Source organism: Peromyscus maniculatus, chromosome X, assembly GCF_049852395.1.
Source record: "Peromyscus maniculatus bairdii isolate BWxNUB_F1_BW_parent chromosome X, HU_Pman_BW_mat_3.1, whole genome shotgun sequence".
Taxonomy (NCBI): domain Eukaryota; kingdom Metazoa; phylum Chordata; class Mammalia; order Rodentia; family Cricetidae; genus Peromyscus; species Peromyscus maniculatus.
Genome location: NC_134875.1, coordinates 73,559,436 through 73,571,960, shown reverse-complemented (window position 1 = coordinate 73,571,960; position 12,525 = coordinate 73,559,436). Strand labels below are relative to the sequence as shown.

At 34.7% G+C, this 12,525-nt stretch overlaps 1 protein-coding gene across 1 annotated transcript in view; it reads right to left on the bottom strand.

Moving 5' to 3' along the window:
* The window catches only part of Chm (CHM Rab escort protein), a 160,514-nt gene that overhangs the window by 96,317 nt on the left and 51,672 nt on the right, over positions 1–12,525 (bottom strand). The window contains exons 3-4 of the mRNA XM_006991157.4: positions 9,331–9,403; positions 7,855–7,979 (exon numbers count right to left, since the gene is read on the bottom strand). Of these exons, the coding sequence (XP_006991219.1) occupies positions 7,855–7,979; positions 9,331–9,403 (198 nt within the window). The remainder of the gene's footprint in view (positions 1–7,854; positions 7,980–9,330; positions 9,404–12,525) is intronic.

Here is a 12,525-nt window from a genome sequence, read left to right as displayed (position 1 = left end):
GCTCTAGAGAAATAAAGAAGATGACAAGGGCAAGCCAGACAGACATGGAGGAAGTAGGAAAGTAGGACATGCAGAATGAAAGAAAGGTAAAAAGCCCCAAGGCAAAATGTAGAATAAGAACAGGTTAAATTAAGTTAAAATAGCCGGTGGGACAAGCCTAAGCCAAGGGCCAGAATTCATAATTAATAATAAGTCTCTGTGTTTTTATTTGGGAAGCTGGTTGGCAGCCCAAAGAAAATTCTAACTACAAATGGCACCCAAGTTGAGGTGCAAATTTTCAAACAGGACCTGAGAAAGCTGAAAAAATAAAAAAAGAATATGGCTCTTTTAAGAGGCACTGCTGTGCAGCAGAGCACTTGAGCAGTCAGCATGCTAAGTAGAAACAGCAAGCTAAGTAAAATGCCTGTCACAGTGTGGGCACCAACTTCCTAGAGCTGGGGATGTTAAATGCAGTTCTTGGCAGGGCAGCCTTAAGGCTCAGTTCTCACAGACCCCCAGGGAGGAAGCAGGGCCAACCACCAGAGCCACATGGCAGAGGCCTAACTGCCACTTGCTTAGCAGTTTAAGGTTTAGCTCACATGGTCAGAGAGTACTACATGTACACAGTAAAACAGGTCAAGTTAAACAGGTTACAGTGTATGTAGATGCTTAAGAAAGAAAAGAAAAGGGGTATAGACAGTCATAGAAAAAATAAATAGTTTTAAAAATAAAGTCTTTAAAGAAAAGGTAATGTAATATAAAATAAATAAGCCACATAAAGATGGGAAATACACAGGCAGTCTGGATCCTATATGGTGCTTTGTTGACTTTGAATTTTTGAATGCTGATGAGCGAATGACAATTGCCCAAAGACATAGGATTGTAAAAGGAATTTCTGAATTAAACCAGCCTAGACACTTTAGGGATATCTTAACTTTAAAATGGAATACAGAAAATGCATTGTGTTGGAGGAGAGGTTATGCTTTTCTTTTCACAGGAAATGAAAGGCTGTGGATTCCTTCAAAGTTAACAGAAACCAGATTTGATTGGGGGAGACCCAATGAAAATCCTGGCCACAGACATAAAGAAATAAACCTAGAAAAACTACAAGATAGGTGACACATATGCTGATCCTTTGATATGGGAACAGCTCTGAGACTGGACAAGACATGATAAATCCTATCGGCTACAGTATAGTTCTCATGACTTATTATTACATGCCGTACTTTCATATGACATGGCTCAAGGTTTGGCTATACAGTCCAAACAAACTTGTAAAGCTGACAGAAGTCTTTTACCTGCTCAAACATAAAACAAACAAACAAACAAACAAACAAAAATCTTTGGCTGGCTTGTATACAATGCACAGTCCATACTTGTGTTAATACACATATGTATATTACCTTTGAAAGTCTGTGTGTTCAGAGCAAGGATACCAGATACTAACGAAAATAGGTAGCCCAGGTGATCCAGCCTTTCAGAGTGCCTCTGTTGTAGTTTCCTCAGAGTTCTGTATTTAGAACAGCTTCAAAGCTGCTAGCTAAGATGGTCCAGCCTCATAGTCTATTCTAGCCAGGATTTCAGATAAGCCTTGTACTTTCCTATTACACAGAGATGGGACAACAAATGTTATAGCTAGTTTTCTTAGGTCATGACTATTATCTCAATTTTCTCAGGGTCCCCTAGGGATGTGGTTGCCTCCAGACAACAGGAAGCAGGCTAGAGAACACAATGTCCATATTCCCAAGAGGTGGGGTGGGTATTTTTGGCCATTCAATGTATTATGGATGTTTGTCATCATTTAGTGGGGATATAGGAATATAGGATAAAAAGATAACTAATTATCTTAAATATTTTACATTGGTGTGGGTTTTGCATAATGATACAAATTTAAGTTTATTTGTGTTATACTGTAATAATGTTTCTACTCTTGTTTAAGGTATTGCACCTAAGCAGCTCATTTAAAAATGTAATATAAAATTCTAGCCCTTGAAAGCTATTACTACAAATAGTTTAAGATAATTTAAAAATGCAGGTTAGTAGTTAGTCCTCTCTATAACAATCAAACTTGTAGTAATGTTAGGTATGTTTTCAAGGTTAAACAGATACATTTTAGATAGACAGGTAATCTTCAAATGTTTCAAAGACCTACAGAGTATGGTATTTAAGATATTTAATAACCTAGGCTTTTCATGACAATGAGACAATATCTGCTCCTGGCAGCACCAGTCTACTTCATAAAAGGATGATGGGTGTTGAAGAACCTCCATAAGGATTTCACTTCTTTGTGGCAAAGCTAGCCATTTGGGCCAGAAAGTGCCCTTTGCCTTGACTGCTGACAGTATGCAGTACAAATTGGACAATTAGGACACAAAAGAAGGCAACTGCCAAGCTTTGCCAAAACAAGGTAGGACAGTCTTTCAAAATTCCTACTTCACAGAAAAGTCTGTCAGATATTCTAGGCCTGTAGGCAAAAGATGGATGTCCTAATGTTGCAAAGAAACCTTGGGTAACTGTCCTAGCAGCCAGCTGTTTCTGTCATTTCTATAGTTTTGGAAGATGCTTATTCTGTGTACTTCCTGTTTACTCAGGTAATATTATTTCCTTCTCAGGTCTCTGAGGGAGTTGAAGAAGAGATAGTTATAGTTACAGTTTTCCTTGTTACAAAATTCAGAAAAGAAACTTATATAAGAGATGTAAAGTTTATAATGTTGAGAAATATAAAACTTTAAGTGGTTTATCTAAGAAAAATGTTTTGAGGTCTAAGATAGTTTTGGGTTGGTAATACAAGTTAGGGTAGAAAGTAAATTAGGCACACAACTTTGGACTCACCGTGATTGGATAGATAATGCAGTGTTTTCTCTGAATTTGCCAAATGCAAATGGACTGGATATTGTAAATGTAATTTTTATTTTGTAAGTTTTCTTATTGTATAGTCTATGTTAAAGCTAAAACCTTTCTTTTTATTTAGACAAAAGGGGGAAATGTTGCAGAGTATTTATTTAACCATGTGAAGATATGTTGCATTTGTTTAACTATGTAAAGATGTGTTGCATTTGTAGATGTTGTGGAATATTTAACTATGTAAAGATGTGTTTCATATGTTTATGTTGTGGAATATATGTTTAATTATGAATAGATATGTTGCATTTGTTTATTATGTAAAGATGTGTTGCACTTTAACTTGCTTGCCAACCTGATTGTTCTAATAAAAAGCTAAATAGCTGAACTTCCAGGCAGGGATAGTAAGTAGGGGAAGAGTTTAGCCTCTAGAGAAAGAAAAGGAGACAACAGGGAGATGCCAGGGGCCAGACAGACAGACAAGAAGGAAAGAGGAAAGTAGTGCATATAGAATGAAAAAAAGGTAAAAAGCCACAAAGGCAAAATGTAGATAAATAGGAACAGGTCAAGTTAAGTTAAAGGAGCTCATGGGTGAAGCCTAAGCTAAGGCTGAGAATTCATAATTAATAATAAGTCTCTTGTCTTTATTTGGAAAGCTTGCTGGTGGCCTAAAAAAATGCCAACTACAGTTCATTATTTTTCACCTTTTGTACATTTTCTTTCCTAATATATCATATTATAGAAATTGTGTTCTTTTATTTGATACATACACTTTGTTCTAAGACCATTCATTTTTTATTTGCATAGTGTATTATGCTGCTTTCCAGTTGTTTACGCCTAAAAATATATAAATATTCCATGACTACTCAAAAGAGTTACAGAAAACAGACTACCCAAACTGTTCCATAAAACTGTATTAGTTTTGATTTTCTACAATGTAATATATTGTAGAAATTTCTCTAGTTGTTATCAACTTAAATGGTTTTACACATTATAGAATACAGCTGAAATATCAACCTTTCCTTACATTTATCAAAACAAAACTTCATGAATTAGCAGCAGGTAACACTGGTTCCCTACTCAACCATAACAGCCTTTTTGCTTACTATGAGATAAACTGAGCTTATGACAATTTATCAGGCAGACGATAACCAGCCCTAGGAATAAATCATGACCAATCAAAATTATACTTTGTAACTTCATTTCCTTTTTGATATGATGGATTTAAAAGTGTGCATGTACTTTAATTTTATCAAAAAAGTTGAAGTAGAATCCTTTGAAAGCTCTTTGTAGAGACTTTATTTAATCTATGATTATAAATTATAATATATTTATTTATATAAATAAAATATAATTATACATATAAAATTATATCTATAATCTTCCATTTCCTTTCCTGTATAGAGGTTTTAGTTGTGTGAGAACTTGTCTGGAATCATGGCAGCCATCTAGCTAGTAAGCATCTACAGACTCTGGATGGAAAGCTAAAATTTTGTGCACCTTTAGTACTCCAACATGCACAAGCTAAACAAGCTACAAATCCTCTGTCGACCTGTCGACCTACCTGATACACTCCCATCTGTCTACTTGTTCCAACAACTTTTAATTGGCATACTTTCACAGCCTAAAACAAACTTACTGTATACAATAATAAACAACTTCCTCTAAACTGCAAAAATGCAGCATATACTACATTGATTTTTTTTTATTTCATTCTTCTTATTGGACTAATGCAACAGCTAATATTGTTCAAGAAGTTTACTGTTCATGTTTTTTGGAGTTCAAAATGAAGAAGAATTTCAAATTCCTGTTACAATAAAAGCTTCATATTTGATATATCAATCCACTAAAAAGTTGGTTCATTTTAATTTTAGAAGCACATTTTTATTCTGGTTTAACTTTATATCAAAAAGGGGGAATTATTAGTCATTAATATTCAAAAATGACATATGTTTAGAACAATAAAATTTCCTCTTCCTAGGCTCAGTGAGCAAAGGTATTTGCCTCCAATTGTGACAACCTGAGCTTGATCCCAGGAATCACATGGTAGAAAAGAGAAAACTGATTCTAGCAAGATCTTCTCTGACTTCCACACACATGCATGTGAGCATATATTTACACAAACATACACACCCACAGATATTAAATTAATTAAAAAAAATACTTTCTTACTAAAGAAAAAACACAAGTATGAAATTAACATGCAATAATTTTTTGTCTAAGAATTATCTGCATTTGTGTGACCCAAGTGGGAATAATTAATGTTGTGTGCCTTCTCCTAATCTGTACAAGATTTAAAGATAGAAATAATGGTTACTTTACTGCTCCCATATAAACTAAGAAATATTCCCAAGCACATAGACTACAATCTCAACAAATCAAGGATGCTAGAATACCGTATGTCCTCACGAGTTCAAGCTCAAGCCTGGGCAGTATAACAAGGTCCTGTCCTCTCTCACAAAAACCAAAACCAAATTGAAAAGAGGTACAATAGAAATAGCACAGCTTCTGATGTAGAGAACTATGAGTTGAAACCCTAGTTCTACAGTAACTGTGTCTCACTGAACTTCAGTTTATCCATTTGTAACAAATCATGGCCATAGCTTCAGCACAGAATAAAAAAAATGTAATATGATATATTACAGAGGGCTATAGTGACTGCTACAAAAATAAAAACCAACAACTGCAGATGTGTTATTTGTCTTCCCTTTCATTAATCAGTTGTTTAACTGCAGAAGATAACTTAAAGGAAAAAAAATACCTTTGAACAGCAAAAGCATTAGGAGGTTCAAAGAGGCAGCACTCGGGATAAAACTCTGACAAAATAATCTTCATACTCCCTAGAGTGTGATGCTGAAGCAAATGATGTCCTGAGGTTAGGGAGTGGGGAGAATATCTACCTAATTCTCATGTCACATACAAAAAAATAACTCAAAGTGGGTCACAGACTAAAATGTATAATATTTAACTATAGGAAGTACTTTTCAACAAGACAAAATCTTCTGGAAGTACATCCAAGTAAAGAGATCTCAGACTTGATGCCAAAAACATAATACACTGAAGGAAAAAGGAAGAAATGGCAGCTCGTTAAAATTTGTAAAACTTGCTCTACAAAATATCCTGTTTAAAGAGGATGAAAAGACAAGTCACAGTTCAGGGGAAAGTATTTTTAAACTACACCGTTAACAAAGAACAAATACCTAGAAAAAGAATTCTGCAGTCAACAAGAAAAAAAATGAATTCTATTTAAAAAGATGTAAAAAACATGAATCAACAGACACTTCACCCCAAAGACAAATGAATGACAACTAAGTACAGGAAATGATATACAAAATCAGCCATCAGTGAAATTCACACTAAAATCAAAAAACAGGGATGGGGATGTAGCTCAGTTGGTAGAGTGTCTGCATAGCTTGCACAAAGCAATGTGTTTGATCCCCATCATTGTGTAAACACAGGGAGGGGTGCACATCTGTCTTCTCATCACTCTGGGAGGTTGAGGCATGAGCACGGACAGGAGCTAGAGGCTAGCCTAAGCAACATAAAAAGATTCAGTACCAAACATTAAAAAAAAAGAGTAAAAATAAAAGAAGGGACTGTTCCAACTGTTCTATCTCATTGACCAATAGGGTAAGAGACAGCAGCCTCTCACAATGGGGAATGGGAATGTACAAAGCTAAAAGGCTTGTGTATAACAAAAGAAACTGTCAATCAAATGAAGAAGCAGCCCACCAAACAGAAGAAAGCCTTTGCTAGCTATATTTCTGACAGAGGGTTACTGAATAATATATACAACAAACTCAAACAACTGAACATTAAGAAAAGAAAGCTAATTTAAATATGGGAGATCTATTGCTAGTTTATTTGAGAAGCATCCATATTGAATTCCAGAGTGGCTAGGCCACATTTATAAAGCAGTGTATAAAAGAATGCCATTTTTCTACGTTCTTTGATTTTTCTTAAAAAATTATTTTATTTTATGTGTATGCGTATTTTGCCTGCATGTATACCACATGCATGCTTGGTGTCCAAAGAAGCAAGAAGAGGGCATCGGAGCTCCTAGAACTGGAGTTGTGGATCGCTGTGAACCACCATGTTATTGCTAGGAATAAAAGCTGGGTGCTCTGCAAGAGCAGCAAGTGCTTTTAACTTCTGAGCCATCTCGAGCTGCCAGCCTACTTTCTTATTACAGGACCAAATGCCCCAGGGTGACACTAACCCTATATCAATCACTAATTAACAAAATGTCCCCACAGACTTGCCTACAGGCCTAGTGGGATTTTCTCAGTTGAAGTTAACCCTCCCTAGATGACCATAGCTAGTGTGAAGTTGACAAACTAACCAGCACAGCCCTACTGTAACACAGGATTGTCACAAAGAGAAAATGAAATGTATGGCATTGTTAGATGTTATTATTTCAAAAATACAGAACACTGAAAGCAATAGCTAAAAAAAGAAAGAAAACCAATGTATTGATTTTACCATAGCAACATCCTTGTTACTCAATTTTCCTGAAGAAGTGTGAAAAGGGGAAAAGAGCTATTTGTAGATGTAACCAACCGTCTTATTAAATAAGAAACACAGAACCAATGTAAAAGAGAAAGCCAAGAGGTCAGAGCTCAGAGCTAAAATCTCACCCTTCCTCCTGCGGTGGTCCTAGCTCTCCGAAAGAGAATTACTTGCTGTGTGTATGTCTTTTCATATAGTCTTTTTGTTCTGCCTTCTCATTGGTTGTAAACCCAAACACGTGACTGCCTCTTCACTGTCTGTATATACAGCCCTCCAGGTCTTAAAGGCGTATGTCTCCAATGCTGGCTGTATCCCTGAACACACAGAGATCTATCTAGCTCTTCTACCAAGTGCTGGGATTAAAGGCATGTGCCACCACCACCACCACACCTTTGCTATGGCTCTAATAGCTCTGACCCCCGGGCAACTTTATTTATTAACATATAATCAAAATCACATTTCAGTACAATTAGAATAACACCACAGCTACTATCTTACTTAATGCTATATAAATAATTTTCATACCTGGCATAACAAAATACTTCTACATGTTGAATTGTCTTATCCTTGCTACTAAGAAGAATAGCTTCCTCGTTTTCAAGTATTTGTTCTTGCCATGTTGAATTTTCAGTCACAACATCACTGTTTTCCTAAACAAAACACAGAAAAGGAGTTTTAACTAAATTGAAAGATCTGAAATTAAAATTTCCCAAAAAAATATATCTTGTCTTAAAATTATGTTTTTATTTTTATTTTAGTTTTTCGAGACAGGGTTTGGTGCCTATCCTGGATCTCGCTCTGTAGACCAGGCTGGCCTCGAACTCACAGAGACCCACCTGGCTCTACCTCCCAAGTGCTGGGATTAAAGGCGTGCACCACCACTGCCCGGCATGTTTTTATTTTTATCACAATAGGATTCAATGCTTCAGAGTAACTGAATTGACTCCAACAGTATGCCAGCTTCAAAGGAGGCAGAGGAAAACTGCATAAAATTTGGTGTCTATGAGACCCTGCTGTGTTTGGAAAATGCTACTTCCTTGAAGTCATCTACCACCTCTGGCTCTTATAATTCTTCTGTTCCATCTTCTACATAAATCCTTGAGCTTTGATGGGCGGGATATGATATGGAGGCTGGGCATTTCAAGGTCTCTCACTCTCTGCATGTTTTCCAGTGGGCCATACTTATTTTTATGCAATGGTATTTAAACAATAATATCACTGAAGTTTTATCACCCATGTTTTTGTCATCAGGAGAGCTACTGCTGATATATTCCATTGAATCAATGAAAGCAAGTACCATGCTTAGTAGAGTAATGGAGTGGTGTAAATGTGTAATAATTTTTAGCTAACTGAATACAGATTCCTGAACTAGTATCATTCTCTATTCCCAACCTTCTCAGCTAATTTGAGAGAGAACAGGGTCTGAATTCATGTAAGATGTTCTCAGCATAAGTTACATTTCAAGCCGCATATGCCCATCTATATAAAACGTGTCTTATAAAAAATGTTAAACTACATAGCATGACTAAATCTTTACACCACACTGCCAGTTTGCTCTAAAACTTTTTTATGATGGGTACTCAACAGTTGTAGTAACAAGAAGCTACCATAGGAAAAACAATTTCTGAACTTCAATTTTTTTCCTCTTTCTTTTCCTTTAAGTGCTTCTGCCACCTGATAGAAATAAGCATACAAACCAGAGAACATTTCAAATTAAGTTTTTTTCTTCAAATAATTGATAGTACACTGTTTTTATTTTTATATAGTAATACAAAGAACAACTAACAATAGGTGAGATTTTTACAATGACTGGTAAAATTTCTGTGAATGATTCATATGAAGCATTAGGTAAGAAGGTAACTGTACTTATTTTTGTCAAGTAAGTGTATGAAAATAAAGTATCTATCTCATATGACAGAAAAAAAACACCTCTTCAATGAATGGATACTGATACAAGATACAACCTAGTGAGTGATCTGCAATATCAGATAACAATTTTACCTGGTATTCCTTTAGCCAGGACAACAGTCCTGAAAAGCTGAAACTGGCCCAGTTTCCTCCATAGTAGCTTCGTCTGTAACAGTAAAATATAAAGAACATAAAAATCAAGTCACTGATCTTTATAACCTAAGCCATCCTTGACCTTTAAACTCCTAGCATTTTCCAATATTGCCATCCCAAGTGTTCCAAAGCACAATAACTGGGTTGTTTAAATAAGAGAAAATAGTAAGTATAAGCAAATGGCTGTGTTCCCCAAAATATAATAAGAACTTTTAAGATTCATGCTACAAATGGCTATTCTCAGATCTCAAGTGCAACTTTTCCTGATATAACAGTTTAAAAATTCTTTGCCTTCCACAGGGTTTTCTTCAGTGATCATAGGGAAACCCAGTATCAAATAACCAGCATAATGAGTTCCAGTATTGATCCATTAGAATAGTTAAGAGTCACAACACTGGGCACTGATGGGATGGTGTGTTTAAGTTGATTAAACTTTCAAAGATATATGGCATCTTCCTAAAAAAAAATGATACAATTATCCAAAGATCCAGCAATTGTACTCCTAAATGATTACATAAGAGAAAAATTGTACTCCCAAATTATTACATAAGTAAAAAAAAATTTTTCCCCAAAAAAAATCTTTTCATCACATTAAAAGGCCCAGAGTGATAATATCATCAACATGAAAATGTGTAAACAAGCTATGCTATATCCACAGGATATACACATTTTAGCAATGTAACAGGGTAAGATATTGATACAAACAACAGCAATTGATCTAGATCAATCTCAAAATTTTTATTCTGAATGAAAGTCTAAGCCACAAAGAATATATATTGTATAATTCTATTAATAGGACATTCAAGGACAAGCTAAATTAATTTATGACTAAAAAAATCAGAAGAGTGGTTGCCTCAGAGTGGGAGTGGTAGGTTTTTAATTACCTAAGTATATGTAATTTTAAGAACATATTTAAATGACAAAAGTCTGTACATTTTACAATATATAAAATTTATCTTTGAAAAGAGCCAATATAAAGTGTTTACTAATAAATCTTTATGCTAACACCCCGAGTGACAGAAATTACTGATGTGTGTAAATCAGGAAGACAGAAAGATTCATGGTTCCACAGAATGAGTATGTGGATGGTTATGTGATATATAGATGGCAACTATAGAACCTAAGTAGTTAAATTTTCTGTATACATGAAAATTATCACCATAAAATAAGAAAAACAGAAATAATCTGAGTTGTTGAGTACTGACCACAATGTGTCAATTTCCAAGGTATTTTCACTTAATTATGAAAACCCTAAGAAAACTGTAAGAAGAGACATTTCTGGTGTTTCTTTCCACTATTAATTGACTTGAGGTCAGTTCCTGGTCAAAACCTATTTTTCTCCCCCTGCACTTGGTCATATGGTTTTTGACAGAGCTAATTGGTCCTAGTATTTTTCCATGCAGGTCTCATTTTCTACTTTTCCTGTTGATTTGTTCCTAACATCAACATCTGCTGATCTCATCCAATTATGTATGTAAAAGGTGAAATATGGTTTTCATTACTGTGGTCTTTCTGACAAAAGATGGCAAGACAACTATTAGTAAACTCACTATGAAACCAGAAGAGTCTGACTAAACTCATTCTGGTATCTCTATGGTTTTAAAGATGGTTATGACATCCCTTAAACAAAGATATTAGGTATCAATATCAAGAGAAACAGGAAAAAAATCAATATGACATTCCAAAATGATCCATAAAACAAACTACAATAGATATGATAGAAATCAAAGCCACAAAATGTTTTGTTTTATATTTAAAGATATGACTTTAGAACTGTGACATTTAAATCCAATTTATATGATGTTTTTCCATTATGTTTAAAAGTGATTCTACAGGGAGATATAAGACTAGGTAACTAGTTTTGATTTTTAAGCCTCAGAAACCTGATTTAAAGACAAAGTGAGAATGGGAGAAAAATAAGGTGAAAAAATGGTATGGCATGTTGTCTGCCAATTTTGTGTCATCACTGCCTCTGTACATGAAGTAAAGGAAGAAGCATTTTTATGATGGAAAATGAAATACATTTCTGCTGTCAGGAACAGTTTCTGATGATGAAAAAGACTTCCTTAAGACTAGAGTCTCTGGGAAACCAGAAAATAAATACTTATGATATAAAAGCAGGAAACATAAAACTAAAATCTACATTCCTTTAATGTCCCATGATAATTAAGTGTCCTAAAGTCTTTAGCAAAAATAGGCAAAAAAGATTATAATGCATTTTTCTCCCACTATTATAGTATATTATGTGAAATGTTGATCTTAAAACTGTACAAAATATGGTTTTAATTTTTCTACTGTTTTATATAACCTATTCCAAATGCCACCTAAGTTTTTCCAGATACAATAAAGAAGTGATGTCAAAAATTCTATCAATTAACACAAATCAATAAATAAGAAAATACTGCTGACACAGTAATTCTAAATTCCTTAGACTTTCCATAGTATTTTTATCACTTTACTTAATTTTATCCAACAGAAAATATATAGCAAGTAGAGAGGATGAACATTAAATACATTAGTTCGAGTCTATAATAAAGCTCTCTTTCTTTTCTATTTGGCACCATAATTATAGTTCTTTACTGACTATTCAGCAGCAGGGGCAGGGACAGATACAAGATGCTGTATTACATACTGCACTGTGAAACAGCATGTATAAGCAAGTTCCAAAACACTGACAAAAGATAGAGCTACTAATGACATTTAAGCACATTCATCTGGGAGTCATTTTACTTAAGAAACCTGTAGTTGAAAATACATTCAGACAGGTAGCAAAGCAATAGGGTTTGGTAAGAAAGAGAATTGACCTAGTTAAATTCTACTTTTCTATGTCCCAATACCTTACAATTTCTTTTCCTAGGGCAAGACTAATAGCATTTTCCTATACCAGCATTTTATTTTTCCAAGTTTGTTTTCAGAAGCATTTTCTCTTGGATTTCCAGTACTTCTGTGAAAAAGATACAAAGTGTTTCCTTTATAGGTAAGCCCAATGAGACTTGCTACCAGTCAAGGCAGCATAGTTCCAAAAATGATAGAACTAATGTTCAAACTCAGTTTTCCCAAAAGTTAATCCTGTCCATGCCAACACACAAATTTGCAACTTTTAGACTAGAAAGCATTAGTTAGTCCTCAGGATAA